This window comes from Crocuta crocuta, unplaced genomic scaffold, assembly GCF_008692635.1.
Source record: "Crocuta crocuta isolate KB4526 unplaced genomic scaffold, BGI_CrCroc_1.0 scaffold56, whole genome shotgun sequence".
NCBI lineage: Eukaryota > Metazoa > Chordata > Mammalia > Carnivora > Hyaenidae > Crocuta > Crocuta crocuta.
The window spans coordinates 6,056,284-6,081,994 of NW_027531334.1; the positions used below are offsets into that span (position 1 = coordinate 6,056,284).

Below are 25,711 nucleotides of genomic sequence, written 5' to 3' on the forward strand. Positions count from 1 at the left end.
AATTCTACAAAGTGAAATAAGGCAGTAATGGAATGCATTTGGGCGTATGTAGTATGGTGAGTGTTGTGAAATGAAGGCAATTGTTAACTGAGTATTTCTGTGCTAACTTCTAAGCTTTCATTGGCTGAGATAGTTGATATAACATGGCTACAACCTGATGCTATGACCTGGCCTGTGGGTAGAGTCTCCAAAAACAAAAACAAAAAAAAAATGGCAGGCATGTGTGTTGGGTTAAGTGTTAATGACCTGCAAAGATTAAGGGAGTAAGGAGTGTTCCTCCTAGGTTTGATTACCTGCTGTGCTATTTTAGTTGCTAGTTGATTTTGAGTATCTGTTACCTAAATGACAATCATATTTATCTCAAAGGATTGTGAAGATTTAATGAGAAATTCTATGTAATACACTTCATAAATTGCAGGTCTATGCAAACATGATCTATGTCTATTTATTAAAATCTTTATTAGCTTCTGGTCTTTAATATTAAGTTGCCCCAAACAGAATAATTCCCTGGTTTGAGAGTGTGCCCCCCATGGATGGGCCATTTGGGGACACTTTATATAGCTGGTGCCAAAAAAGAACTTGAGCACTGAGAGCAGGGTTAGTAAATTGGGAATTCATGCTGCTCAGGACAAAGATGGGAATGTGAGTCCTTTTATTAACTGAGACGGTTAATAACATAATAACACAATATCTATGCATATTTAAAAAAAAGTTACTGGTTGGAAAGGTAGTAACAGTGTAATGTCATAATTCTGTTAATGAATTATTTCGCCTAATGTTGTATAAAGCTAGGCCAGAGAGCGCAGAAGGATGGAGAAGGAGAGGAGGCATTATTCTTGGTCTCAACTCCCATTACATTACTCTCTCCATGGCCCATCCTTCTTCCACCTGTTTCGAATTCTTGAGATAGATAACATTTTTTTAAAAAGTTTTATTTAAGTAATCTCTACCTCCAACGTGAGGCTTGAACTCACAACCCTGAGATCAAAACTTTCTTGCTCTTCCATCTGAGGCAGCCAGGCACCCCATAATACATTTCTTTTTAATGGACTACCTCATTTTTGGATACCGGTCATAAGACCCGCTTGCAGACTATGCTCATTTTAACAGAAGTTATCATCTTCAAGAAGAGGCTTGGTATTGGTCGGTTGAGCAGTGCCTCCGCCCAGACCTAAAAGGGAGGACTCAAGTGTCCACAACTCTTGACATACCTAAAAGGATTGTGATAAATAATCACAGCCAGATCGAGAGGCTGCACAACGATTGTATTTAAGAAAGAGATTAAGATCAGAGAACCTTATAGCAGTAGTCTTCACTATTGTTAACTACCACTTTACAGTCCTGGACCCAAAAAGTCTCTGGTAAAACTGATAACAGTTAGTGCTTAGAGCGCCTGGCTGGCTCAGTCAGTAGAGCATGCAACTCTTGATCTCAGGTTTGTAAGTTTGAGCCCCACATTGGGTGTAGAGATTACTTAAAAATAAAATCTTAAAGGGGTACCTGGGTGGCTTAGTCAGTTAAGCCTCCGACTTCGGTTCCAGTCACGATCTTGCTGTTCATAAGCTCGAGCCCCACATTGGGCGCCTGATGTCAGCACAGTCTGCCTCAGATCCTCTGACCCTCCTCAGCTTGAACTCACCTCTGTATCTCCAAAAATAAGTACATTTTAAAATAAATAATAAAACCTTAAAGTGCCAATCAGGAAAAGGGAAGCAGCTCAAGTTTAAGCTTCAAATAGAAAGAAAGTGATGGATTAAGCCACTTACCATTTAACAGTCCATAGTTTGGAAAATAGTTTCCCACAAGGCTTCTCTCTGTTTGCCATAGCTCATTTTCTACTGGCAAATGTCAACATTTTTCCTAAATTGATTTCTAAGCCAAGTTATTTTGGCCCTGTTCTTTACCCATCATTGAGTGTAATTATAATTTCAGAGGAAAGTATAAAGTGTTGATGTGCTCAGCAGAGGAGTGTCTGAGTAAACCCTATTTTGCTTCCCTGTCTTCAGGATATTCAGGCAAAGAAAGAATATCGCAGTATGATGTGGTGATCATGCAAATGTGCCTTGCAGCTCTGTAGTGCAGGGGGAGTAATCAGTTAGTGGCCCCAACTTGAGCTTCACCACCATGCAGTTCATGCCTGTGCTAAAACTCCTACCTGCTATTCCCCAGCCGCTAAGGGACTCTAAGGCAGGTCAGTCTTGTGCCTCAGACTCGACTGTTCGCCAGCCTTGCAAAAACTTTCTTAAAACTGCACTGTAGCTCAAGAATCTTCCTCCCCAAACTCCCTTCCCTTTCCTTCACAGAGGTTAAAGCTTCATTATGCTCTGACAGCTGTCCCAGCCTCCCAAGTCCCTTCTTTTCCTTCATAGTTGTTTCCCATCGCATGTCTCTTGTGCACCTAATCTTAATCTTGGCATCTTCTTCTTGGAGGACAGGAACAAATACATGTGATGCCAGGAGCAGTCAGAGAAAAATCGATGAGAAGATGGGATCCTCGGACTGGCTCATTCACCTGCTGGTGAACATAAAGGGACACAATTCTGAGTGCTGTGTAAGGGATGGTTAGTCCCTCTCACACAGTGGTGGTTCAATAGCTGGAGATTTTAGTGGAGGTGACAGGGAAAAAAAAGTCCTGGTAGAGGAGAATATCTTTGCAAATACAGTAATACAAGCATTTGGGAAATATAGATATTAAGGGACCTAAAAGTACGGTGGAATTGGCTGGTTATTGGTCAGTTGTATTAATGTCCATCAATGGGATAATGAAGAACTGAGGGCCATTAGCAAACATTGAAAGACTAAGGATGAGATGTGAGAGCGAAAGAGCTTGTAGTTTACAGAGGCCCATGGATCTTGCGTTGTTAGAAGAACGGTCGTAGCTGAGCAGCAAACAGAAGCTCTAATTAATAGCTAAAATTGCAGGGCTACTGAGACTTAGTATTTTAGCAAAGGCAGGTCTGTTGTGCTAAAGTCAGCACCCTGGTTGGGCAGATCTTGGACCCTGAAACATTGGGTGGGGACATTGAAATGAATGCCACTGAGAGTGCCAACTCTGTAGACTGAGAAGAATTCTCAGAACTAGCAGAGTTGGTCTCCGGTTCCCTAGTAAGGTGTAGCTCCACTGTGCTGGTAGGTGATGCACATATTTCCTTCCCCTCAAAGGTAACAGGTGACCCCCTCAAAAATTCCTCCAAACCCGTCTCCCAGCTATTAGGCCAATAACTGAGAGTTAAATTCCAGCATAACCCAGGTAGTGAAATGATGGGCCTGGCAAGGGGAGGAAGAGAACATCTACCAAAGGATCTGCAGAAATTAGCCAGCATGTACTGGCAGAAGTTAGGGGATAATTCTCAGATTCGATTTTGAGAGCAGTTGATCGAAAGGACCAGAGCACAGCACTAGAGAAACAAGAATTTATTGCCGTGGGGACACTTTTTTTTTTTATCTGAAAGATTCTTTTTTTTTTTTTTAATGTTTTATTTCTAGGAGAGAGAGACAGCGTGAGCAGGGGAGGGTCAGAGGGAGAGGGAGTCACAGACTGAAACAGGCTCCAGGCTCCGAGCTGGCAGTCAGCACAGAGCCCGACGCGGGGCTCGAACCCACAAACCGCGAGATCATGACCTAAGCGAAAGTCGGAAAGTCGGACGCTTAACCGACTAAGTCACCCAGGTGCCGCTATCTGAAAGATTCTTAATGATAATTTTTGAGAGAGAGATAGAAAAAGACAGAATGTGAATGGGGGAGGGGCAGAGATAGGGAGACACAGAATCCAAAGCAGGCTCCAGGCTCTGAGCCCCAGATGTGGGGCTCGAACCCACGAACCCTGAGATCATGACCTAAGCCAAAGTCGGACACTTAACCAACTGAGCCACCCAGGTGCCCCTGGGGGGCACTTTCTCCTTGCACAGGATTTAACATCCTAGAGAGGATCCCAGGAGGTGGGACAAATTTACTGCTAGGATGATTTTGAGAGGCCCAGAGACAGTGACAGCCAGCCCTGAGCAAAGTATGAATGCCCACACTGCCCTGGCAGAGGGGAGGGGAGGGAATAAGACAGGAATGTAGACATGCAGGGATGGATCTGTTATGTGAGGGCAGGCACCCACCAGAGGATGTTCCTCAGGAGGGCACCGAGGACCTAGTGTCCACCAAGGCCACGAGAAAGATGCTGGAGAGGGGGCACAAGCATTGCGGAGAAGGGCAGCAGTCCTCTGCAGAGAGGGCTGATAGTAGTAAGGCAGTCATAGAACTGGGCTTGCTAATGTCATTCTGGGGATGGTGGGCTCTGAAGTGAGTTAGATGGTGTCATTTAACCAGCAGAAACCAGGAGGCCACAATGACCAGGAAGGTTGGAGGCCAGCTAAGGGGACATGACTCTGGGGAGCCATGGAGATGTTTGACAGAGCCTGGCATCCCTAGGGCAAAGGAGATGGGCAGCCAACAACAATGCTGCTGCTGCTGCTTTTCTTTAACAACCTCCTCCTCCCCCTCCCTCCTCTTCCTCTTTCACCTCTCCCTCCCCATGTGGTAGTCATCGGTTTAGTCAACTTAGTCTCCCTCCTCTTCCATCTCTCCCTCCTCTTCCTCCTCCTTCTCCTCCTCCTCCTCCTCCTCTTCTTCTTCTATGTGGAAGTCAATTACTTGCATTCTTAAATTTTTCCCCAGTTTTATTGAGATATCATTGACATATGACATTCTGCAAGTTTAAAGTGTACAGTATGGTAATCTGACCTATGTATATAGTATATATAGATGATTCTTAACATCTACGATCAAAAGTCAAGAATAGAGCAGCAGAAAGCTGAGTGCGGTCACCTTAGTAAAAAGTCACCCATGTATGCTCAGCTCCCAGACCTGCACTGATTTTCAGATCCAGAACCTGCCAGGTGATGAGATAGCTGGTTTTCTGGGAGGAAGGACCCTGTATCATCATGACAATTATTTCTTATAATGATTTCCCAGTCTTTTCTCCGAAGGGATATATAACCATTTAACCATGTTACATTGAAAAGGGAAATGAGACATTTAAAAAATTTTTGGACGCAGAGTGTAAATTTATATTTACATTCAAATTATCATGATCCCTACCTTTGTTAGATTGGGGGGGGGTTGTTAAAGGAGGCAGGTAACAACTGAAATCCTGGCTAAAGACTGACTTAAGGAGAGGTGCTTGGGTGGCTTAGTTAGTTGGTTAAGTGTCTTCAGCTCAGGTCATGATCTTGCAGTTCCTGGGTTTGGGTCCTGCATCAGGCTCTGTGCTGACAACTCAGAGCCTGGAACCTGCTTCTGATTCTGTGTCTCCATCCCTCTCTCTCTGCCCTTCCCCTGCTAACACTCTGTCTCTTTCAAAAATAAGTGGGCATTAAGAAGTTAAAAAAAAAAAAAAAAAGACCAACTCAAGGAGACTTACTAACACTGGTTTTATGAACACATCCAGAGATGTCCCCAAGTCTCTGAGTCTATGATTAGAATTGATATACTTGACAGTTGAAGTAACCCTCACAATGGATCCTTGGCTTATGGGGTAAGAGGCATTATAGCGGGAAGGCCAATTCAAAGCTTCTGAAACTGCTTCCTATTATGCCCTGGTGTGCATAAGTCCAAAATCAGCTATGAAACTCATCTTCAGGTAGCATATGTAGGGGTCCAGGGCATATTGAATATTTTGGATTGAAGGTACTTGGGAAACAACCAGTGCAAGAACACTTAGATGCTCCTCTGCCCCCTGAAAGCAGTGAACAAATCTCTCAAATGGGAAATACTCTACCTATATTAAGTAAAAAGATCTTTATCACCAAAGATGGAAACTTTATAGTGGAGAAAGCTTAGACATAAACCTTATTATTTTTCTACTAATCTACCTCGGCTCAAATTACAATTAGAATTCATTACTAATAAAAGACTTCTTTATCCTGTCAATTACTCATGAATTTATTGTTCTTTTTCTAAACTGTATAAAAACTGCCTACTTTGGTCATTTCTTTGGGTCTCAATTGCAAGGTTGGGTTTCTGTGTGTACATAATAATATTTTTTCCTCTCCTGCCAACCCGTCTCATGTAAATTTAATTGTTAGTTCAGCTGGAAGACCTTGAAGGGTAGAGGATGAATTTCTACCTTCTTTACATATATAATCAGTATTTTGCAGTATCAGAAATGGGTTGGTTGGGTGGTAATATGACCAAGGAGAGATTTTGATAACTAGTTAGAGATTCTTTAGACAAGATTAATGGCAGTAGAGTTACACGAGAGAAAATTTAAAAAATGTACATGTTTGACTCCATAGGACTTTGATAATTTGGAGTTTAAGGAGAAGGGGCTTTTTTTATAAAAAATTTTTTAATGTTTTATTTTTGAGAGACAGAGTGTGAGTAGGGGAGGGGCAGAGAGAGAGGGAGACACAGAATCCGAAGCAGGCTCCAGGCTCCGAGCTGTCAGCACAGAGCCTGACACAGAGCTTCAACTCACAGACTGTGAGATCATGACCTGAGCTGAAGTCAACAGCTTAACCGACTGAGACACCCAGGCACCCCTTGGAGAAGGGGTGTTTTAAGGCAGCTGTTATGTTTCTGCCTTTAAATCACTGAGTGGATGATAATACATCTCAAAGGAGAAGAAATACAGTTGACCCTTAAACAATACAAGAATTGGGCCCACAGACCCCTGTGCAATAAAAAATCCACCCATAAATTTGGACTCCCCCAAAACTTAACTAAGAGCCTACTGTTGACTGGAAGCCATACTGATAACATAAACAGCCAATTAACATGTTTTGTGTGTTGTATGATTTATATACTATATTTTTACAATAAAGTAAGCTAGTGAAAAGAAAATGACACTAAGAAAATAACAAGGAAGTGACACATGGCTGGCTCAGTCGGTAGAGCATGCAACACTTGATCTCAGGGTAGTTCAAGACTGGGGATAAAGATTACTTAATATTTAAAAAGTTAAAAAAATCATAAGAGAGAAAATATATTCACAGTACTGTAGTCTGCATAAAAAAAGATCCATGCATAAGTGGACCCGTGCAGTTCAAACCCATGGTGTTCAAGGGCCTATGGAAGAAGGTTGAAAGTTCGTGGGGAAGACAATGAGGTTATTGTTTTAAGTATGTTCGAAGTGCATAATAGGATATGCCAAGACTCAGGTCAGTAACACAGGCAAGAACATTGGGCTAGAAATAGTGTATGGTGGAGTCATGAGCATGTAAGCGGTAGTTGAAATTAGAGAAATGGATGAGGCTGCTCCAGGAAAGTGTAAGGCATGGTCAAGCGCAGAGAAATAGGGGCGCTTGGGTGGCTCAGTCGGTTTAACATCCAACTTTGGCTCAGGTCATGATCTCACGGTCCGTGAATTCGAGCCCTCTCTCAGGCTCTGCACTGATAGGTCAGAGCATGGAGCCTACTTCCAATTCTGTGTCTCCCTTTCTCGGCCCCTCCCCTGCTTGTGCACTTTCTCTCTGTCTCAAAAATAACTAAATAAAACATTTTTTAAAAAAGAGCAGAGAAATGAACTGTATGGGACGCCTAGGTTTTAGGGGTTATTTAGTGAGAAAAGAGGCAAAAACCATTAAATGGATTGAGAGGAACTAGAGTAAGAAGGAACAAGGGACTCCGGAAGGAACAGGTTAACTGATGAGGACAACACAGGGGGGAGCCTGGCCTTACGTTACTTAGCTGAAGTTCCCAGAGACTAGGGCAATTGCTCAGTCCGTACACTTGTTGGTAGGGCAATACCTACATTTACAACTCTTACTGGAGCACCTACACCCACATCAATTCCCTGTCCACTTCTTGAACAGCATGCCCTTTGCACCTCATTTCCCCATTGACGTCATCCTCTGTTCCAACTACATCCTCTGAATAGCCCAATATGGTGGAGAACAGACCTAATGGGTCTGCATTCTGAATCTAGACTCTCCTAATAGTGACTGTTATCCATGATACCAAAGAGATGTTTAGAGAGCAAACAAGGGAAACAACTTATTCTCAATCGGTAGATTAGGATTGTAACTATTTTTCTAAAGTAGAAATATATTCAATGATACTTTTAAGTGGAAATTTCTTGAATGATGTGACAAAGTTGGAAACATCTTTCAGTGCAATTTTCATTTTCTTTTTTTTTTTAATGTTTTATTTATTTCTGTGAGAGAGAGAGAGAGATAGCATGAGCAGGGGAGAGTCAGAGAGGGAGGGAGATACAGTATCTGAAGCAGCCTCCAGAGTCTGAGCTAGCTGTCAGCACAGAGTTCGACGTGGAACCCATGAACCGTGAAATCATGACCTGAGCCGAAGTTGGACACTTAACCAACTGAGCCACCCAGGCGCCCCTGCAATTTTCATTTTCTTCCTCAGAGCACAGAAGGACTCAGTAGCTGTCCCTTCCACCTGGTAGTGATACTGAACCATACTTTCCAAACTGTTTCTCAGAACCTTAGGGTTCTGTGGGATGCCTTATGGGTTTTTATTTCCCAATCCAAAAAGCCTAATTTTTTAAAAAAAAATATGATGATGTAACTGGCTTTATTAATTGAGTTGCTTCACTTTTATTTACTATATATTGGTGCTCCGTGAACATTTACACTTGCAGAGTTGTTCCTCTGGTTAAAAAACAGAAAACGGGCGCCTGGGTGGCTTAGTCGGTGGTTAAGCGTTCGACTTTCGCTTGGGTCATGAACTCGCGGTTCGTGGGTTCGAGCCCCGCGTCGGGCTCTGTGCTGACTGCCAGCTCAGAGCCTGGAGCCTGTTTCAGTCTGTGACTCCCTCTCTCTCTGACCCTCCCCTGCTCACGCTGTCTCTCTCTCTCTCCTAAAAATAAATAAAACATTAAAAAAAAAACAGAAAACAAACAAACGGAGGGGTACTTGGGTGACTCAGTCAGTTAAGCATCCAACTTCCGCTCAGGTCATGACCTCACTGTTCCTGAGTTCGAGCCCTGAGTCAGGCTCTCTGCTGTCAGTGTGGAGCCTGCTTCAGATCCTTAGTCTCCTTCTCTCTTTGGCCTCCTCTGCTTGTACTCTCTCTCTTTCAAAAATAAATCAACTTAAAAAAACGCTTTTGGAAAGTACTATCTAAATAAGAAATATACATTTATAAATATTTAGCTTATGATACAGTAAATAAAATATATTTGAAATAGGTAATACATTTTACTTCAGAACTATAGTCTGTTATTAGAATAAATGTTAGAACATAAGTATCATAAACAATTTTTTTCTTTTTTAAAAAAAATCTCTATCCTACAGTCTAGGTCACAAAGAGGGACTTTGTTCAAAAGGGAATCAGGCCGGATGAAGGGGAAGGTGGAAACTAATGCAATCTGAATAACTAGCATTGATTAAGCCTCTATTCTGAGTCAGACGCTGTGCAAGGCTCTGTGTCAACCAAGGGTAACTTACTCATATCTGGTCATTGCTCTCTGGAGCCTGCTATCTAATTTGGGGGATGAAATTAAACAGTGAAATCCCAACTATACAAAGAATAACACATTCAAATGAATTCTATGAAGGAAAAGAGTGAGAAAATAACAGGAGCAAATTTTTAAGGGTGACTCCAAGAAATTGGCATTTACACTTAAAGAACCTAATAGAGGTGCTAATGAGCCCTACAATGGCAATAGTATTACAATATGAAAATGTATCAAATTAAATGTGTACACCTTAAATTTACACAATGTTCTATGTCAAATATACTTCAATGAGAAAAAAGTTTAAAGAATAAGGAGACAGAGAGTGAAAGGGAGGAAAAAGTATTGTTAAAAAAAAAAAAGCCATCCTGGAATCCAATCAAACCAATTTACAATAAATACAGAGGATAGAAGAAGAGGCTAAATGGAATAACAAATGAAATTAGCAAAATCCAGATAGGACACTAAAGGAAATTCACATGATTCTTTAAACATTAGCAAGAACAACAACAAAAAATGGTAAGAAAAATTAAAGATAGAGGAGAGTTTACAGATTGGTATTTCCTTCAAAATAACCCAGGTGAGAGGGACTAGGTAGTGGTTCCGATAAAATCAAATTGGCTGGAAGTCAACAGTTGTTGAAACTGGATGATGGAAACATGAGGTTCCATGGTATTATTGTCTGCTTTTGCACATGTTTGAACCTTCCCAAGATATAACATTTTCAAAAAGCAGGGGAATATCCAAGAAACAAATAAGATAATTATATTGTAATAAATGCTAAATATGGTAATAAAATGGTCTTTCCACTGTTAAGTCCTGGATAGCCTTAAACACTGGTGTCAGTTCAGGCAACCAGGTATAACAGCCTTCTAAACCTGCCAGAAAAAGCCCATTAGGTGGGGTCACACCCAAGTGCGTAGATGAGTACTTTCTTGGCTGAATCTCCATGGGCTGATTCACTTTCCATCCTGGAAGGGAGGAGCCAGGATTCCAACCATTATCTGCCTAATCCAAATGCATTTGGTCACACCCTCCTCTAATGAAGGCTTCTAGATTTTAGGTGCAAACAAATTACCCTAAGGGCTTGTTGAATTCTGAGTCCTGCCCTTGAGGATCCAGTTCTGGACGTCTTCAGTAAACTGAAGCTGAGACCTTGTAGACCACACTTTAAATGTAGTGTAAACCGATGTGGGCTCAGTGGGTCCTAAGACTGATGGACCAGACCATTTTCCTAGGGAAGGAGAAAGCCCCCAGAGAGGCCAATGCGCGCTGGTGCTGCCATACTCTGTGTGAAGATTTTCCTTTAATAGCTCTGGCTCCTTGGAGCAACCTATGAAAACATCTGTGACTTCTCTAGCCTCATCTCTTATCCCATCCTGCCTTGTCTCCCCCTGCCTCCAGCACTATGCTCTAGCAATTTCCAAGTGCTTGCAGTTTTTTCTGCATTCATTAGTCCATTATTTGTCTTAGCGTTTTTTTGGCTTTTGTTTGTGAGAGAGTGCGTGAGCAGGGGAGGGGCAGAGAAAGAGGGGGACAGAGGATCCAAAGTGGGCTCCCCGCTGACATCAGTGAGCCCCATGCTGGGCTCAAACTCATGAACAGTGCGATCATGACCTGAGCTAAAGTTGGTCACTTAACAGAGTCCCCAGACACCGCTTGCTGTTCCTATTCTAAACAGCCAAATCGTTCCCTCTTACCCAGCTCACCAGTAAGGCGCATTTAATATTTGTGTTTAGAACTCGATCCAGGAGAGATTGTTATCCACCCCCTACAATTTAAGTCTAATCTCCCAGTGAATGACACACCCATGGGAATAAATCAGTTGTAAAATACCTCTGATTCTTTTTTTTTTAATCCCTCCATAATAATTCATTCAATCCAGCCAGTCTAGGTCCGATTCAAACTAGGACCAATATTGTCCTAGAAATGTTTTTAAATATATATATATTTTTTTTACTGCGTTGCAACTTGTTAGCAAGAATTTGTCACTTCTAGTTTTCTCCCATCTCTCACCTTAAAATAATGAAGACAAAAATCTTCCTTTATTCTTTTATGCTTGAACTCACGATCGGGAGATCAAGAGTCGCAGCTACCTGTGGAACCAAGCGGGTGCCGCTAAAAATCGTATTTTAAAAAATATATTAGGACTGATATTCATTACCCAGCAGCGCAAGTGTCACATAATGGACCACAGGGAGTGTAAAAGTGATGAAATTATCACAGTGTCAGATAATGAGGGAGGGGAAGAAGGGAGGAAGGAAAACCCGCTCTTCTGGGAAACCGGAAGTAGACAGAGACATTTGCTTATAAAAGGAGAAATCAGGCTGGAAGCCCCCAGGTGAAACGCAGTGAAGGCCCGGTGTCCCATCGTGGCCGCCTTCGCCTTGCCCTGAGTATTCCTGGGAATGGCGTACTCAAATTGTGAAAACAGCGAGCAGGTAGGTTTCGTCCCCATAGAATGAATTTTCCTAGAGATTCATTTTTCAAAGTCTCTCTGGAGCTTGCTTACGTTTCCTTCTTGCCACGGGACTTCGTTTCTGAGTGTAAGAAACCTCCATCTTGGAGTCTCTCCTCTTTACAAGTGGATTATTTCTTCCCTTGCACGCGATTGTGGCTCTGTGTCTATTTGGGTGAGAGTGAAAAAGACAAAGCAAAGATTCCCCTTCCCAGGCCGGGGTAGGACAACGATTTTGTATAAAGACGTGTCGCAGCTGGGCAAGAGGAAAGCGTAAAGAGATGGACAGCGACAAAAAAAGAAAGTGAGAGCGGGTAATGTGGATAAGGTCAGAGAGTGAAGTGACCAATTTGGTTTCTTCCCTCGGGGGGGTTTCTCTTACTCCCAAATACTAAGTATATGGATGACGGGAAAGTCATATCGCTGCTTTGAGCCTCCACTTATCTCTAGAGTGGAGTAATATTCCCACAATAACTTTTTTTTTTTTTTTTTTTGAAGTTTACTAATGACTTTCATGGGAGTGCTTTGAAAAAGTGTTACACAGGGGTGACTGGCTGGGTCAGTCGGTAGAGTGAGAGACCTAAGTTCCCCCACCTTAGGTGTCGAGATTACTTAAAAATAAAATCTTGGGGCGCCTGTGTGGCTTAGTGCGTTAAGCTTCTGACTTGGGCTCAAGTCCTGATCTCAGGGTTAGTGAGTTCGAGCTCCCCCCACCCGCCCCTCCCGGGGCTCTGTGCTGACAGATCAGATCAGAGTCTGGAGCCTGCTTTGGATTCTGTCTCCCTCTCTGTCTGCTCCTCCCCTGCACATATGCTGTCTCTCTCTCTCTCTCTCTCTCTCTCTCTCTCTCTCTCAAAACAACAACAAAAAAACCCCCAAAACCTTAAAGGTGTACATACGGAGGATGAGAGTATGAGCAATGGGAAGCCACTGAGATGGAAATGGGGACAGGGCAAGGCCCTCTCAGATCTTCTTGGCTGTTCTGAGAAGCAAGTATCGCAATAGGGCCGGAATGGAGTTTCTCAAAACCTTTGGATTTGAGAGGAAAAGCTAAGTTCAGAAACTTAAGCACATGTTACTCTGACATTGTTCATTTAATTTTTGAGACTCAGTCGCCTAATTTGTAAAGTAAGAATAATGATAAATTATTACACATGTGCTGTGCAGATTAAGTGAGAGAAAGCAGGAAGTGTGGTGCATGTGTAACTGTACAAAACCCGTAAATGTCAGTTCCTTCCTAACTGGGCACTGATTGTCTTGCTCTGATTGAAACAGAGAGTAAAGGGGCACCTGGGTGGCTTAGCCGGTTAAGTGTCCGACTTTCGCTTAGGTCATGATCTCGCGGTTCGTGGGTTCGAGCCCCGCGTCGGGCTCTGTGCTGACTGCCGGCTCAGAGCCTGGAGCCTGTTTCAGTCTGTGACTCCCTCTCTCTCTGACCCTCCCCTGCTCACGCTCTCTCTCTCTCTCTCTCTCTCCTAGAAAGAAATAAAACATTAAAAGAGAAACTTAAAAAAAAAAGAAAAAGAAACAGAGAGTAAAACAGATATATTCATTCCCCTCAGGGCTGAAAAAAGGCCAGTATGCCTGGACCTTAAAAAAGCTCGGGAGGCGGCGCCTGGGTGGCTTAGTCTGTTAAGCGTCCGACTTTCGCTTAGGTCATGATCTCGCGGTTCGTGGGTTCGAGCCCCGCGTCGGGCTCTGTGCTGACTGCCCGCTCAGACCCTGGAGCCGGTTTCAGATTCTGTGTCTCCCTCTCTCTCTGACCCTCCCCTCCTCACGCTGTCTCTATCTCTCAGAAATAAATAAAACAGGGGCGCCTGGGTGGCTTAGTCGGTTAAGCGTCCGACTTTCGCTTAGGTCATGATCTCGCGGTTCGTGGGTTCGAGCCCCGCGTCGGGCTCTGTGCTGACTGCCAGCTCAGAGCCTGGAGCCTGTTTCAGTCTGTGACTCCCTCTCTCTCTGACCCTCCCCTGCTCACGCTGTCTCTCTGTCTCTCTCTCCTAGAAATAAAAAAAATAAAATAAAATAAAGAGTAAAAATAAAATACCCATCTTTAAAAAAAATATTAAAAAAAAAAGCTCAGGGGTCTTGAGCTGGGGTGGCAGGCAGGAGTCAGACTACAGAAATAGTAGGTCACGTGTGGCTGTTTTGTCTTTAACCTGAATAGCAATGATAAGCCATTGAAGTGTTTTTTAAAAAGCACGAGATGGGGCACCTGGGTGGCTCAGTTCAGTTAAGTTACCTACTCTTGATTAGCTCAGGTCATGATCTCACGTTCTATTCCCGCTTCTGGCTCCATGCCAAATGGGTAACCTGCTTAAGATTCTCCCTCTCCCTCTACCCCTCCCTGCTCCCCTCTCTCTCTTTCTCTCTCTCTCAAAAAAAAAAAAAAGAAAGAAAGAAAGAAAGAAAAGGAAAGGAAAAGAAAGGATAGAAAAGAAAAGAAGAGAAAAGGCAGAGAACAATCTGCAGAAAGAATGGAGTTTGGAGTATTAGGAAATTATTGCATCTATCAGTGAGAGTTGCTGATAGCTGGAATTGGGAATCATCAGGAATCATGATAGAAGATGGGAAGGTAGAAACATTCCATATAAATTTAGCAGATGTTTTAGCTGAAGGAGAGGAAGGCCTTGAGGGACATACCCTTTCATCTACACCCATCTGTACATCTACTTTTGTCCGTTTCCTCGTTGTTTCTCTGACATTTATTTATTTATTTATTTATTATTTTTCAAGCAATCTCTACACACAATGTGGGCCTTGAACTCACAACCCCAAGATCAGGGGTCGCACGTTCCGCAGACTGAGCCAGCCAGGCACGCCTGTTTCTCTTATCTCATAAAGGGTCTGCTAGTCGTCGTCAAATTCAAGGACACGCCATACGTGTTCTCTCCAGCCACCTGTCGGCTTCTGAGTTTATTAATGGTGCGTTGAAAGTAAGCAGTTTAAGGGGCGCCTGGGTGGCTTAGTCGGTTAAGCGTCCGACTTTCGCTTGGGTCATGATCTCGCGGTTCGTGGGTTCGAGCCCCGCGTCGGGCTCTGTGCCGACTGCCAGCTCAGAGCCTGGAGCCTGTTTCAGAGTCTGTGACTCCCTCTCCCTCTGACCCTCCCCTGCTCACGCTGTCTCTCTCTCTCCCCTAAGAAATAAATAAAACATTAAAAAAAAAATTAAAACAAACAAAAAAAAACCCTTGTTTAAAAAAAAAAAGTAAGCAGTTTAGTCGTATGGCATCAATGAGAATTTGTGGTTGACCTTTCCCTTTCCAGAATTTCTCTGAGGCATTAGAGGAAGAAACTGTGGTTCTCACATTGGTTCCAGTTAATGTGGAACCTAATGGAGAAGAGCAAATGGAACCAAGCGTTTCTTCAACTTCAGAAGTGGGCCTGGAGAAGCCTGGGACAAACGATAAAGGTATGAGGAAAGGGATTGCTCCCTCAGCTCCCAGAAGTCCAGGAAAAGGATTTCTCCTTTTCCCCTTAAATCCCACCTTGATTACCTGTCGTAAGAGAGCTCTCAAACTCCTGCGCTTCATTTGCTAGGCACCCTGACTTGCTTTTAAGACAAAATGGGTGTGTGAAGTGCCTTAGACAGAGCATGGTCTTAGAGTCAGCTAAATGTGAATTTAAATTCCCAACCTCGAAATAAAGCTCAGTCTTCTTTCGTTTTGGTGACTACGTATTTTACATACTCTTATAAAGACTAAATGAGTTTTTCCAGCTTTGAGATGTAATCCTATATCCTTGTGTAATCTTAAGGTGTACAGTGTGATGATTGAGATACATGTATGTTGCAAAATGATTACCAAAATAAGGTTAATTAGCACATTCATCACCTCATGCAGTTACCTCCCCCACCTCCACTCAAGAGAACATTGAAAGATTTATTACGCTCAGCAACTTTCTTTTTCTTTTTTTCTTTTCAGTTTTATTTTGAGAGGGAGAAAGAATCCCAAGCAGCCTCTGTGCTCTCAGTGTGGGGCTCAATCTCATAATGACCTGAGACCAACCCAAGGTTGGGCACTCAACTGGCTGACTGACTCAGGCCTCCCTACGCTCAGCAACTTTAAAATATACAGCACATGGGGCACTTGGATGGCTCAGTCGGTTAAGCGTCAGACTTTGGCTCAGGTCATGATCTCACCGTTTGGGAGTTCGACCCCCGCGTAGAGCTCTGTGCTGACAACTGGAGGCTGGAGCCTGCTTCAGACTCTGTGTATGTGTGTCTCTCTCTCTGCCCCTCCCCCACTCAGATTCTGTCTCTCTCTCTCTCTCTCTCAAAAATAAACATTAAAAACATTTTTTAAAAATATACAGCCAAATATTGTTAACAATAGTCACTATGCTGGGCACCTGGATGGTTCGGCTGGTTGAGTGCTCTTGATTTTGGCTCAGGTCATGATCCCAGGGTTGTGGGATTGAGCCCAGTGGAGGGCTCTGCACTGAGGGTGGGGCCTGCTTGAGATTCTCTTCTCTCTCTCTCTCTCTCTCCTCCCCCTTTGCCACCTCCCCTGCTTGAGCTCTCTCTCTCTAGAAATAAAATAAATCTTTAAAAAAAGTTTAAAAAACAATAGTCACTATGTTGTGCATTGGATCCCCAGAACTCCTTCATCTTATAACTGAAAATTTGTATCCTTTGATCAGCATTTCCTCCAATTAGTATTTTGCTTTATAAGTAATTGCTGATCAAATATCTAGCAGCTCTTCTGCTTTGGATCCTGTGTCACCCTCTCTCTCTGCCTCTCCCCCTACACTGACATGCTCTATCTCTCAAAAATAAACATAAAAATTTGTTTTTTCAACTATCTAGCAGCTCTTAATGTCATGACCCTTTGAATCTGTTCTTTCTGCTTCACATAAAGGCATCAAATAAGTATTTTCAGAATGATTATATTTTCTGGGCCAAGAATGAGGACTTCAATGCAAAGTCAACAGTGACAGGTCACACCTGAGCAGAGTGAGGTGAAATGGGATGCCGCCCAGGACAAGGAGGCAGGCAGGCAGAATGCAGCACCACTGGTGCTTGGGTGCTTTTTTTTGATTTCCCTAGGGAAAACTGGTAGTTTGGATTCAAAATCTAGACATTTTGGAGTAGCGATCCAGTAAAACGTTCCACCCAGGTGCTGTTGATGGCTGTACAAAACAAGTTGCTGTGTGTAGCGTAAAACAACCTAGCATTAGGAATTTCAAAATGTAGGTTTGAGTTCCAGGTCTGCCATTTTAATGGAGATGTGACCTTGGGAAAGTCCTTTCATTACAGAATCTATTACTCTACTTGTAATAGAAGGGAAAAATTATATGTATATATATACATATATATACATATACACACACATATATACAAACTGAGTTGTGAGAAATTAGCAAGAACTTTGTTAAGTTATAATCTTACAAATGGTAAATAGTTACTGGTTTGGTTCCCTTCTTTTTTCAGTTTGTCATTCTCAAATGAGTGAACAATTCAAGTCTTGTCCAAAACATAGTTGTTGTACTACAACAAGCCTTCCTTTGCCAACCAGTTTGCCTCCAGTTAATAAAGTACGTTGGGATACTTTGCGGAACTGGTGCCAACAATTTAATTTGAGTACCGATGGCCGGGTGAGTACACTGTGGGGTGACTCTGCTGCGCAGTGTGGAGAGCTTTGTCAGTTTGTAATTTTTATTTTCCCTCTTAATTTCCTTAGAAAATAGATGTTTATCTGAGGCTCCAGAAACATGCTTACTCTGAAATAAACGAGGTGAGTAAGGAGTGTGGTGATAATGTAGAGGTGAGTTCTAATTGTGAATTCTTCCTACTCTCCCAGCATCTCTGTATGTTGTATTTCTAAGGCAAGATTTCTTAGCCAGGGCTATTGACATTTTGGATAAAGAAGATGTTATATATAGTCTACAGCCATACCACCCTGAACGTGCCCAATCTCCTCTGATCTTGGAAGCTAAGCAGGGGTGGGCCTGGTTAGTACTTGGATGGGAGACGATATTATATATATAATACAAAGGAATATTATTCAGCCATAAAAAGAGTGAAATCTTGCCATTTGCGACAATATGGATAGACCTAGAGGGTACTAAGTGAAATAAGTCAGACAGAAAGACAAAAGCCATATGACTTTGCTTATATGTGGAATCTAAAAAACCAACCAATTAAAACAGAACAGAAACAGACTCATAGATACAGGACCCAACTGGAGGTTGCCTGAAGGGAGGGATGGGGGGATGGGCAAAATAAGGAATAGGAATTCAAAGGTAGTAACTTCCAGTTATAAAGTAAATAAGGCGTGAGGATGAGATGCACAGCTTAGGGAATATAGCCAGTAATGTAATAACTTTGTATGGTGACAAATGGTAGCTAGACTTAATGGTGATTGCTTGGTAATATATGTATATGTTGAATCACTGTGTTGTACACCTGAAACTAATATATTATTGTATGTCAACTTTATTTCAATAATAAAAAAAAAAGACTTGACATTTTGGGCCAAGTAATTTATTTGATGGGGCAGGGGGACTGTCTGGTGCATTTTAGGCCTAAATATCCCTGGTTTCTACCCAGTAAATGTCAGTGGTAAGCCACTCTGCTTCCCTAATCCCCAGTTTTAACAATCAAAAATTTATTCCCGGAAAACTGCTGCCCTAAGGGAACTAACAATTCTAAATCTTTCCCACCTACATACATGGTCCAATGTATAAAGAATGATAAAATTAACACAAAACACAAAAGTCTTTAGGGCAGTAGCACTTCACTGAATACTTACCATGAATCCCATTTGCAGAATATTCCTAAAATATCACCAGAGGCCAAATTGCAGCCATGTTCGACAACATGCAAGATGGCAGCAAAGACAGCAAGGATTCGGAAAAGTTGTAAGAAGGCTAAGAGAGAGGAAGGGATTAATATAGTGGAGGTGATAACTTCAGCACAAGAAGGCATGTTGGCAGCGTGGTCAAGAATTGCTGTAAGAGCCAGTCAATCCAAATCTGTGAATTCACGTCCCATTCCTGCTTCTGTTGAGACCTTTCTGCTGCAAACCCCTGGTAAGATCAAACCTAAACGAGTGAACAATGGATTACCTGGCTGGCTTAGTCAGTAGAGCATGCAACTCTTCATCTCATGGTCATGAGTTCAAGCTCCATGATGGGCATGGAGCCTACTTAAAAAAAAAAATGTGAATACTATTCCCTAGAAAGAAGGTTAAATTTTAGGGGCACCGGGGTAGTTCAGTCAGTTAAGCATCCACTGTTTATGAGTTGGAGCCCCACATTGGGCTCTGTGCTGACAGCTCAGAGCCTGGAGCTTGCTTTGGATTCTGTGTCTCCCTATCTCTGCCCCTCTCCACACAAAAATAAAATTTTTTTAAGTTAAATTTTAAATTTTATTCATCCCATACTGAAAGGTAGTGAAAAGGAAAGAGTTAAAATAATGTAAACTGATGTCAGATTTATGTATGCATTATCTTTTGATTGCTAGGTAGCCAAGTTTTTCCTGGACCAGTGTCTAAGCTAGGTGATTGAGTGGTGACCCTTTCTCATCATAAGCCAAAGTCTGAGGTGGGAAGAAAGCATAATCTAATAATGTGGTCAGCCAGTTTACACCTTCCCCTGTCTCTCCCTCCCTCAAGGCCTTTTTCTCCTTAAAAATTTTTTCAACATTTATTTTCTTTTTGAGAGAGACAGAGTGTGAGTGGGGGAGGGGCAGAGAGAGAGGGAGACACAGAATCTGAAGCAGGCTCCAGGTGCTGAGCTGTCAGCACAGAACCCGATGTGGGGCTCAAACTCACAAACTCACTTCTTAACACAGTGATTAAGTATTGGTTAAGGACTGGTTCAAATCCTTACTTCTTGGGTATGTGGCTTTGGCAAGTTACTTGCCTTAAGCCCTGGTATCCTGATTTACAAAATGAGGTTTACAGCTATTCTACTTCATCTAATGATTTTGAGATTTTCAAGGTACAACTTGACATATTAAAAGTAGGCAATAATAATTAAAATGTTTGGGGCCCCTGTCCTCTTAAAAGAATCTTGAGAATAACTTAGCTCCACTTTTCTCCAGCTCCTGCTCCTGTGTGTGATATTTCTGTTTTCATGTCCAACAGACCTGATCTCAGGCCAGCACAAAGTCCCCCTCCTTGGCTTGAATTCTTTCCCTCTGCCCACCCGATTTCCTGAAGTGTTTTTGTTTTGTTTTGTTTTTAGTGTTTATTTCTTTTTGAGAGAGAGAGAGAGAGCAAGAGAATTAGTGGAAAGGGGCAGAGAGAGGGAGACAGAATCTGAAGGAGACTCCAGGCTCTGAGCTGTCAGCACAGAGCTCACTGCTGAACTCAAACTCTCAAACCGTGAGATCATGACCTGAGCCGATGTTGGTCGCTTAACCGACTGAGCCACCCAGGTGCCTCTTGTTTTGTTTTGTTTTGTTTTAAATGCAAGGCCATGGTACACTCACAAGAAATCCAGCAAAAAAGAAGACAGGGAGCTTGGCCTATTGTCTGCTTCCCAAACTTCACTCCCTTCTGTGTGGGGAATTGGACACCTTTTGCTAATTTGCAAAAACACCCGGCAGCCCCCAAGCTGCCTCTGGAGGACTGCTTTCCCAAAGATGACACTTCTTTCTAATTGTCATCAATGTGCTGAATGAGCTACTAGTATCCAACACACACTAACTGAACCTTCTGGTTCCTGTTCGTTTACTAAGTTACTAAGCACCTGCTGTGATCTGATATCTGTAAGACTTTGTTGTCTTTCAAATATCGTATCTTCCCAATTAGATTGTTCCTTAGACTTTATAAAAAATATTTTTTTAATGTTTATTTTTCAGAGGCAGAGAGAGACAGAGTATGAGGAGGGGTGGGCAGAGAGAGACAGAGACACAGAATCTGAAGCAGGCTTCAGGCTCTGAGCTGTCAGCACAGAGCCCGACTCAGGGCTCGAACCCACAGACCTCGAGATGATGACCTGAGCCAAAGTCAGATGTTCAACTAACTGAACTACCCAGGTGCCCCTGTTCCTTAGACTTTCAAAGATCCTTTTGCCTGTTTTGTGTCATTGTGGCAGGATAGTATAATAGCTGGGCAAATGGGCTTTGAATCAGAATATCTAGATCCATGTCATGGTACTGGGAAAATTGTGATATTTAACACGATAAGCTTCGGTTACCTCACCTGTAAATAAAAGTAAATAGGTGGTCAATATTAATAATTCTCTTAAGAATAGATATGTTCATACATGTAAACCATTAGGAAAATTTTAGACACAAAGCAACCATTCCAAAAAGTTAATTGTCATACAGGGGTGCCTGGGTGGCTCAGTTGGTTAAGTGTCCAGCTTTGGCTCAGGTCATGATCTCAAAGTTCATGAATTCGAGCCCCATGTCTGGCTCTGGGCTGAAGGTTTGGAGCCCGGAGCCTGCTTCAGTTTCTGTGTCTCCCTCTCTCTCTGCTCCTCCCCCACTCACACACTCTCTCTCTCTCTCTCAAAAAAAAAAACACACATTAAAAAATTAAGAAAAAAGTTAATTGTCATCCACTGTGCAACATAATTTGTGAAATTAGATTATAGTGTCTTTGGTAGACATTTTTTGATGCTTTTCATTCAGTTGAGTCATCAACAGAATATGAGAGCAAAAACCAAGAGTGATTTGCTGAGAGCTTGGATTGGGGTGTTGTTATTTGATGTTAGCTGTTTATATTTGCTTCTCTTTCCCTCCTCAGGCATCAGGTGGTGTGTGGTCCATGGCAGACCTCTGCTGGCAGACACAACAGGTTGGGTTCGCCTGCAGTTTCATGCAGGTCAGGCCTGGGTACCTGATACCCCCAAGAGGATGATCTCTCTCTTCCTGTTACCCGCCTGCACTTTCCCATCCCCTGGCCTAGAAGATAATATGTTATGCCCCGAATGTGCTAAGAGGTAATCCTTAAATATTTTTCTTTTCCTTTCTGAAAAAAAATTTTTTTAATGTTTATTTATTTTTGAGAGAGAGAGAAAGAGCATGAACAGGGAAGAGGCAGAGAGAGAGGGAGACACAGAATCTGAAGCAGGCTCCAGGCTCTGAGCTGTCAGCACAGAGCCTGATGAGGGGCTTGAACTCACAAACTGAGAGGTCATGACCTGAGCTGAAGTCAGGATGCTTAACAGACTGAGCCACCCAGGTGCCCCACCCTTAAATATTTTTCTAAGCCTGGCACATGGAAAAGGAGATGTCTAGATGGGTTTCGGAATAATTTAGTAGAAGGTGGAGGGCCAATATGTTGATTTCTTCATTTGTTGTATAGATGAGGCCAAAATGGGAAGCAAAAAACTTAGTAATGGATTAGAACTCAGATGAATGTGGCTTCTTAGAAACCTTAACAAAGTACCCAACTTAAGACTTTAACTGTCTCCATTTTAGAGATGTGTTTTAAAGGGGAAAAAAAACAACAACAAAAAACCCACATTAGAGTTCACTACCTGTTAGATACCTCACTTGGGTATACACAAATTAGTAGGGCAAAATCCATGGAGCACTTTGGAATGAAAGGAAGAAGGGAGGCTATGAAAATGTATGGGTAGTACCTACATTGGAGTAGCTTAGGGAAACTTCCCAAAGGAAGATGTACATGTACAGAGGAAGAGTTTACCAGTTGGAAAATAATGATTAGGGCATTCTGGTAGTGGAAACAGCTCATACAAATACATAGAAGTAAAAAAAGTCTGGGAAGGGGAGAAGCAGATCATTGCAACTTTTATATCTATATAAAAGATTTCATGTTGTCCTGTGGGTCATAATTTCTCAGTCACTTCTGTGACATAGACTCCTTTGAGAATATGAGAACCACATACTCATCATTCAGGGAAATATATATTGTGCATCCACACAAGCTCTGTTTTATATTTTATATAGACCATATATAGACCATAGCACTCCTAATGTTTACCTAGGAGTACAGAATTCAGCTTTTAAAAAAAAAATTAAAATGTTTATTTACTTTTGAAGGAGAGAGAGGGGCAGAGCTTGAGCTAGGGAGGGGCAGAGAGAAAGGGAGACACAGAAATGGGCTCCAGGCTCTGAGCTGTCAGCACAGAGCCTGACGCGGGGCCTGAACTCATGGACTGTGAGATCATGACATGAGCCGAAGTCAGCTGCTTAACTGATTCAGCCACCCGGGCACTCCCAAAATTCAACTTTTGACAGTGGAGTTGGGTGGAGGAGAAGAGTGTAGAGAAAAGAAAACTAAGGCTTTTTTTTAGGAAGTCGCTTGAAATCTCACAACAGAAACTAGATTTGAAGGTAAGAGATTACTATAGTAATTCTGGAAAGATGCAGTCTATGAGTTTGGCAAAGAATTTAAAGTGGAATGGAACAAATATAACAATGTAGGAGTAGAGGGAACAGTTGTTGTCTTACTAGATGGAAAGGTAGAAAAGTTCAGTTCAGCGGCAAAGGACGGGATACATGGGACATGCAGGCCATGGGTCTAGAGTTCCGGGAGAAGTGTAGGCAAGAAATACATTTGGGAGTCTTGAGCAAATAAATTGTGCATGAGTGTATGTGGTGGAAAGAACCCCAGAGAGAATCAGCATCTCAATGGTAAGTGAGTACGAGAGACTGAAGTACAGGTAGAGGACGAAAGGTAAGTTAAAAGAAAGCAATGGGCAAAGAGTTTCAGAAGGAAATGGTTGGCAATGAGATGGCCATGTAAGACTATGGTTAATGCAGTGCTGTTGGGATTGACAATTTAGGACACCATTGGTGGCCTTTTTGAGAGTATGTTGAGAGAAACAGTAGAAACAGAATAGGGTGGTTAAAAATTGGAGTAGAACATGTGAAGAACTAGGAACAGGACATAATAATAATCTGTTCTAACTGAGATGAGAATAACAGTCGAGGCAGCAATATCAAGGGAGCTTGTTTGTTTCCTTTCTTCTTCCTTCCTTCTTCCTTTCTCTCCTTTGCTTCTTCTTTATTTGTAAATGGGAAAACCAAGTGATCAAGTGTGAAGAGACAAGGGGACTTGGGAAGAAAGAACATGAAGAAAAGGGAACGTGTAAATATAAAGGCAGTGGAACATGGAACCGATTGTGTTACATAGAAAATGTGCCTTGATATTAAGTGAATAATCCTGTCTTTACCACATAAAATTTTAGGTGGGAGGGAAAACTACTAAGAAATGCCAGAAGTGGATTCCTGCTTTATTGTGGTTGGTATAGAATGGTCTATCTTATTGTAACAAATTTAAAAAACTTTCTTTCTTTATAGGAATAAGAAGATAATGAAAAGATTAATTGCTATGGGGAAGGAGAGGCGACGTGGCTTGAAAACATCAACATCTTTGCCTTTGAGTGGGCCATATCTTAATAACGAATAAATGGTGGAGAGCATGTGGCTACTATTGATTTTCATCCCAATGACTGTCGTGCTCTGTCCTGGCCATTTTCAGTATTGCCTGAGGCTTTGGGCACAGATGCGAATGTCTAGATTCTGTTCTTGAGGTTTGCCAAGAAGTGACTGCTACTGCTACCTCTTGGTTATACAGAATATAATTTAGTTCTGCTTTAATTCATAGATTTTTTAAAAGTAGCTTTAGGCTTTCAGAAAAACTGAGCAGAAAGTACAGAGTTTAGAAATACTGCCTCAACTCCTTCCCCTACTATTAAAATCCTGCACCAGAGTGATACATGTGTTAAACCTACATTGACTTATTGTTATCACCCAAACCCCATAGCTTACAAGAGGGTTCACTTTTTGTGTTGTACAGTCTATGGGTTTTGACAAGTATATAGTGACATTCTACATCCACCATTATGGTGTCATCAAAAGAGTTTCACTAACTCTAAAACTTTTATGTTCCATCTACTCAACACTCTTACCAACATCCCTGACCACTGATTTTTTACTGTCTCTATGGCTTTGGCTTTTCTAGAATGTTCATACATTTGAAATCATAAGTAGCCTTTTCAAATTAACTTCTTTCACAGCAATATGCATTTAGGTTTCCTCCTTTTCATGACTTGATAGCCCACTTCTTTTTGGTGCAGAATATTCCATTGCCCTCATGTACTTTAGTTTGTTTATTCATTTACATATTAAAAGTCATCTTGGCTGCTTCCAACTTTTGGCAATTATGAATAAGGCTGCTTTATTGTGTGCAGGTTTTTGTATGGGCATAAGATTTCTACTTATTTAGGTAAATACTAACGGAAGTGATCGCTGGATCATGTGGTAAAAGTATGTTTAGTTTTGTAAGAAACTGCCAAACTGTCTCCCAAAGTGGCTGTACCATTGTGCGTTCCCACCAGGAATGATGGAGAGTTCTTCTTGCTCCACATCCTTACCAGCATTTGGTGTCAGTGGTTTGGCTTTTGGCCATGTTAATGGGCGTGTAGAAGCATATCTCATTGCTTTAACATGCAATTCTCTAATGACCTGACATGTTCAGCTCCATTTCATGTGCTTATTTGTTATCTATATATCTTCAGTGAGGTATCTATTCAGAGGTTTTTCCCCATTTTTTCATCTGGTTCATTTTCTTATTGCTGGGTTTTAAGAATTCTTTCATATTTTGAATGGTAGTCTTTTATTGGATAAGTCTTTTGCAAATATTTTTCCCAGACTCGCTTGTTTTCTCATTCTCTTGATTAATTTGTATATTTAGGTTATTGATGTTGACATGATGGCTTAAAATCTGTATTTTTTTCATTGCCCTTTTTTATGTGTTATATAAGTAATGATCAACAAGCTCTTAAGGCTGTATTGTTACTATTACCATCTTTTTAAATAGTGGAATTTAGCTGACACAAAATATTAGTTTCAGGTGTACAACGTAGTGATTAGACATTTATATACATTACAAAATGCTCACCAGCATAAGTGCAGTCCC

The 25,711-nt window shown here is 41.9% G+C and overlaps 1 protein-coding gene across 1 annotated transcript; it reads left to right on the plus strand.

The window, feature by feature from the left end:
- Positions 1-4,075: 4,075 nt before the first annotated feature.
- On the plus strand, positions 4,076-24,199 carry DPPA2 (developmental pluripotency associated 2). Its single transcript, XM_077771869.1, has 8 exons — positions 4,076-4,232; positions 14,709-14,800; positions 15,132-15,276; positions 17,296-17,459; positions 17,546-17,599; positions 18,635-18,896; positions 21,566-21,761; positions 24,091-24,199. Exons 1-8 carry the CDS (start codon positions 4,076-4,078, stop codon positions 24,197-24,199), a joined length of 1,179 nt encoding a protein of 392 aa, XP_077627995.1.
- Positions 24,200-25,711: the final 1,512 nt, after the last annotated feature.

Coding starts and splice junctions, on each gene's coding strand:
- DPPA2 (XM_077771869.1), top strand. CDS start 4,076: ATGGATCTGTTATGTGAGGGCAGGCACCCACCAGAGGATGTTCCTCAG. Junction 17,600..18,634: donor CTTACTCTGAAATAAACGAG/GTGAGTAAGGAG, acceptor TCCCATTTGCAG/AATATTCCTAAAATATCACC. Junction 21,762..24,090: donor TGCCCCGAATGTGCTAAGAG/GTAATCCTTAAA, acceptor CTTTCTTTATAG/GAATAAGAAGATAATGAAAA.